The 5,881-nt window shown below is 43.0% G+C and overlaps 1 protein-coding gene across 1 annotated transcript in view; it reads right to left on the reverse strand.

The window, feature by feature from the left end:
• Positions 1-4,942: 4,942 nt before the first annotated feature.
• Positions 4,943-5,881, reverse strand: part of GZMH (granzyme H (cathepsin G-like 2, protein h-CCPX)) — a 6,725-nt gene continuing 5,786 nt past the window's right edge. Inside the window, exons 3-4 of the mRNA XM_011971024.1 lie at positions 5,585-5,842; positions 4,943-5,209 (exon numbers count right to left, since the gene is read on the reverse strand). Of these exons, the coding sequence (XP_011826414.1) occupies positions 5,066-5,209; positions 5,585-5,842 (402 nt within the window). The 3' untranslated portion in view covers positions 4,943-5,065. The remainder of the gene's footprint in view (positions 5,210-5,584; positions 5,843-5,881) is intronic.

Raw genomic sequence — 5,881 nt, forward strand, 5'->3', positions numbered from 1 at the left:
TAAGAGCCCATAAGCATTCAAAGGTTCTCCTGTGGCTAGGGTTGCAGAAGTCCATGGTGGGAATTGCACTCCTGTTTGTCTCTCACTTACCTCTTCCCTGCACTGCGGAGTTTCTCCTGGCTTCAACCTGACCCCAGCCAGGCTGGCTGCTTCACTTCCCACTCCTTCCGTGATTTGGAGGTTTCCTGTCACTTTCCTGTGAATTCTTATGTTCTGTCTTAGAAATACTATTTGATATGTGATTATCTGCCTACTGTTTTGGTCCTTCTTTGTGGAGGAAGCGAGTGCTTCTGGCTAGTGCCTCTAGCCAGCTATCTTGTGTCACCTAATATTAAATGGAAAAAGTAGAATGTAAAACTGTGTACAATTTGACACAAATTTGACAGAATTGTGGGAAAAGGGCAATAATCAGAATAACAATTTTATGTGATTCTTATTTTCATCTTTATATTATTGATTTTTCTATAATGGATATGTGTTCGTTTCATAAGCAGGAAACGAAATGTAGAGCACATGATCCTTATAAACAGTAAACACCATTAAGCATTTTGATAGAGACAAGCTGGCAGTTTGGCAAAATAATTTCCTTTTCTTCTGAGGGAAGAAATGCAGTTCATTTCATTGATGAGCTACGTTGTCCAGCCTCGTTTGGGATTAGGTGTGGCTGTGTGATTGTTGCAATAAATGGACGTGAGTGGAAATGATGTGGGCACCTTCCAGACCTGGCCCAGAACACATTCCTATCATCTAGGCTTTTTTTCCTATCATCCTGATCATCTAGGCTTTTCCTCTTCCACGGTTTGATGCAGAAGAAGTTGGGGAAGCATCTTTAGAGAACTGAGCCTGGATCTCTTAATACTGGGCTGACTATGTAATTTGTTGGCCAAATTGGAACACGTGAGAATAAAAGGATACAACTGTTCACTGGGAATATTCATTTTGTACTGTGTGTGGACAAGAAATCAACTTCTGTTGTGCTAGTCACTGAAATTCTGAAGCTTATTTGTTATAATAGGGTTATCTTAACTGACACGTGTACAAACTTAAGCCAACCTTTTTCTCATATGGAATATTGTTAAAAAATAAAGTTAATATAATAGTCATAAAATTTAAAAAGTTAAACACATTACAAAATAGAAAGACGAATCATGTCAGCCTTAATCCTACCACCCAACTGACTGTTAACAGAGATGTATTTTCACCCAGATTGTTTCTTTGTATATTTTTACATAGATGTGACTAAAATATATTTATTTTTGAACCATATATTTTAAACTAACACATTTTCCTCATTTTATTAAAAATGTATTAGTGAATATCATTTTAAAATGTCATTCATATCTAATAAACAGACTTTTAATTTACTACTAAATAATATATAAAAGTTACAGAAAAATTAAGAAAATAGATATGTAGGAAGCAAAAATCCTACAGGAAAAATGTGTATATAAGCACCACCAGATGTGATGGCTCACACCTGTAATACCAGCACTTTGGGAGGCCGAGGCAGGTGGATCACCTAAGGTCAGGAGTTTGAGACCAGCCTGGCCAACATGGTGAAGCCCCTTCTTTACTAAAAATACAAAAAATTGGCTGCGTGGTAGCACATGTCTGTAATCTCAGCTACTTGGGAATCTGAGGCAGGAGAATCACTTGAACCACAGTGACCCGAGATCATGCCACTATACTTCTGCCTGGGTGACAGATTGTGAGACTCTGTCTCAGGAAAAAAAAAAAAAGAAGAAAAAAAAATGTGTATATAAGCACAAATTTAATTGTAGTATATACCAATCTATAATCTATTTTAACACAAACATACACGGTGAATATTCTTCCATGTGACAAAATGTAGTTATATGTCATAACTTCAGGGATTCCATAGTGTTTAATAATATGCAGCTTTAAAAAATGAATCCCCCAATTAGTGCTGGATATTTGCATTGTTTCTAAGATTTTACTTGTGTACCAAGGTTGTTATAAGGAACAACTGTGTTCAGTTTTCTTGGTGTGGTTGATGGCTAGGTCAAATACTTCTTTTTTTCCACATAAAATCCAGCTTCTGCAGGACAAAGAATCTCTTTTCTTTTTTTGGATCTTTGTGTACAAGCTGTGAAAATACCATTTTCTCAATGCTCATGCTGAATCTGAATATCATCGTTTTTGTAAATCCTTCCCAATCAGATAAGCAAAATTATTACTATTTTAATTTGTATCGATTAGTTATTGAACGTTTACTTTTTCCAAATGTTTATTAGTTTTTTTTTTTAAATGAACTTGCCTATTAATGTTGTTAGCCTAGTTTTTTATAGCTGTGGATAATGTAGATGTTAATGGCTGCAAAATGAATATGTTGAATGCATGATATTTTACCATTTCCCTATTTAGGACATTAATGCTGATTCTAATTTGGGACCTATTATTAAATAATGTTGCAATGAACATATTTATGAATAACCTTCACACACACACACACACACACACACACACACACACTCTTCAGATCTTACATAGGATAAAATCCCATGCTCAATGTCAAGTGTTTCTGTCAGATCTAAGAGGGAAGACTGACCCACCAGGCACTCTCCTGCCAGGGTCCTTTGGAGCTGGTGGCAGAAATCTTTGGTCACTTTGCTGCTGTCTCTGACTTACACCCTGGGACTCCATAGAGCTCTGCTTGGCTGGCTTTTTGGGGTCTTTGTGCTTCTTCTATGTGATGGCCCCCTGACTCCTACGTGTGCTGCTGGTCACTTGCTTATCTCTGCATGTGTTTACTCCTTTCTCACCTGCCCTACTGCCAGTGCTGCTTCCCAGGGAAAGGCTTGGGAGATGGACATCAGGACAGCCTTATGTGAAAAATAAGTCTATTTGCTTTTCCTCTTATTTTCAATATGCTGGATATTTTCCCTGTATGCGGGTGATTTATTTGTTATTCTTTTCAGTGAAGTTTCTATTTTTTTCAGTGTTGGTCCCATTTGATTCAGTGTTTGCCAGCTATTGTGAGTTTATAGTGTTTTTTCACATTTAACTCATTAGCGGTACTATTTGAGAGCTCAGGATCCTAAATAAAGTCAATGGGGTCACTATTATATTAACTGTCTCACACTTGAACTGTAGCATTTCTTAGGTTTGTGGACTGAGGTTAATGTCTTCTATATGCAGAATAAGCAGAGCTAAGGCTGTTCTGATTGTCTTCTTCCTTCCTGATATAATTTGGCTCCATATCCACGCCCAAATCTCACCTTGAATTGTAATAATCCCACATGTCGTGGGAGGGACCCAGTGGGAAGTTATTAAATCAAGGGGACCAGTTTTTCCTGTGCTGTTCTCATGATAGTGAATAAGTCTCACGAGATCTGATGGTTTTATAAAGGGGAGTTCCCCTGCACAAGTTCTCTTGCCTGCTACCATGTAAGACATGACTTTGCTTCTAATTCACCTTCTGCCATGATTGTGAGGCCTCTCCAGCCATGTGGAATTGTGAGTCAACTAAACTTCTTTCCTTTATAAATTACCCAATCTCAGGTATGTTCTCATTAGCAGTGTGAGAACAGACTAATATATTTCCACACCTCTGGACCCAGACTCCACTGAGCATAGATTAAAAACTTTAGGACCTGAGAATCTCCAAGTCTCTTCTAATTTCACACACTGTCCTTCTGGGATCAAACCAGATCATGCATGTGAGGCTGTAATGAACACTACAGGTAGAATATAGATAATTTAATTATTTTTAAAACACGATTTCTTGTGGATTATAAATACAGATCCATTTGTGCCAAACTGACCTGCCTGGTAGAAGCAGAGGAACCAGGAGAATTGAGGTGAAATTTTTTATCGTTGTAAAATTTCCAAAAGCAGAGACAGGGCCTATTATATGCCCGACACAAAGAGAGAGATCAATCAGCAAGTATTCGTCTATTGATAAATGGCATAGTGTTACTTCCAGCCCAGTGGCCCTGGAGCCCTCTGGGGCACAGCTGCCATAACGCCGGATTGCCAACAGGGGGAGTCTGGGTCTGAGGCCAGGCTAGGCTGAAAGATGTTGAGGCTGCTGAGTGGCTCCACAGAAAGTGATTCCTGAGCCCGTGGGGAAAGCTGCGCTGGACTGAGGGCTTCAGCCAGCCTTGTCCAGGTGGAAGGTGAGAGCTGGCTCCTTTGATCAGCATCAGATGGGCTGGCAGCCCAGGTCTGGCTGGAACAAGCAGTGGAGAAGAATTCACACAGAGCTGGGAACTCTGTTAGCGAGATGAGAGAGAGACTGGCTTCAGAACAGGGTGAGCTAGAAGGGAAAGAAACTGGTATCCAGGGCACTTGGGTGAAAAACACTTGGGAGCTGGGAAGGCCAGCCAGGAAGGAATAAGGTTGACTGAGCTTAGGGCTGGGCCTGGGGCAGGGAAATGGGACCTAGGTGCAGAGGAGCATCTCAACCTCCTAAGCCGCAGGCAGACCTGGCTGTGGGAGAAGCCTGCCCCCGCCAGAGAGACAGGAAATAGGAAAAAGGAAACTGGGTACTCACGGCATAATGTCCTGGAAATGGAAAACTGGGTACTCACGGCATGGCCCCTGGCCTTCCGGGTCCCTGGAGTTAGTTCCTTTCCACTGCCCCGCTCCATTCTCTGCTACGTTGTTAGGGGAGTAGGTGGTTGGTTTAGGGATGGTAAGAAATTCCTAAGGTCCAGAGAGGTTTATTTATTTATTTTTTGTGAGGGGAGGGGGGGGTGAAGATTGTTTATAATGGAGTTCAAACCAGCTCTGACAGAGGGTTCAGTATCAAAGACATGTGATTGAGAAATTGCTGAAAAAACTGTACAGCATGGAGTTTAGGGAGGAAGGAGGGCTGGGGGAGAAAGGAAGAAACAAAAGCCAGAACTGTCAGCAGATGGCTGCCTGGAGCAGTGTTGTGGCATATTGAAGATGGTTCAGTGAATAAATAAGACTTCAGTCATATTTATGCTAGAGATCCATTTATTACAGTCCTGCAACCCCGACCGCCCACCCCTTGGGGATTCTTGCCTCTGTCCCAGAGATGGTCAGGCCCAGAGGAAGGTTAGTCTCATGCCTGCTGTTAGAGGCATTTCATTGTTCTCTTTATCCAGGGCAGGAAGTGTGAGACCTTCATGTAGACTCCTGGAGGTGTCCCGTTTATGCGTCCATGGGAGAAAATACCTTGGGCCACACGCTTACACACGAGGGGCCCCCCGGAGTCCCCCTGTGAACAGAGAGAGGAAAGACTGAGCTGGCCTTCTCTAGGATGGTTGGTCTCTGTTACGGATTTTGTGAGACGTCAGTGCCAGGCAGGCCTTGTCACCTCCCTGAGTCCTAGGTCTCCAGCATGGCCCTGGTTGTGCTTTCTGGCTCTTCCCAGACCAAGCCTTTCTCTGCAATTCTCACGGACACTTCTGTGATAAGTGACTGTGGGATGACAAATCCCTCCCCTCCAGCCACCCCAGTCCACCCAAGGAGTGGACACAGGCTGCCCAAGCTCTGCACTGAGAGCATAAGGATCTGGCCACTGCCATACCCCAGAACTCCCTCAAGTTCCTCTCTCCCTGTGGTCTTTCTGGGTAGGGGCTGGAAATCCAACCTTGAAACCGGTCTTTGTCGTCTTTGGATCCCCCACACAAATCTCAGTGGCTTTGCTGTAATTGGCATGGAAGAGACGTTCACACTCCCAGTCCTTCTGCACTGTCAGCAACACTTCCTGCAGTGTGGTTGCTAAAGTGCCCGTTGAGACACGACCCCAGCCGGCCACACTGCACACTTGCCCTGGCTTCACCTGGACCTTGCTGCTAGGTAACCTGAGGGGCTGTACAGCTGTGGTCCGCTTGGCCTTTCTCTCCAGCTGGTAGGGAAGAAGCAAGAAAGTCCAGGTCAGGCAATG

Source organism: Mandrillus leucophaeus, unplaced genomic scaffold (assembly GCF_000951045.1).
Source record: "Mandrillus leucophaeus isolate KB7577 unplaced genomic scaffold, Mleu.le_1.0 Scaffold980, whole genome shotgun sequence".
NCBI lineage: Eukaryota > Metazoa > Chordata > Mammalia > Primates > Cercopithecidae > Mandrillus > Mandrillus leucophaeus.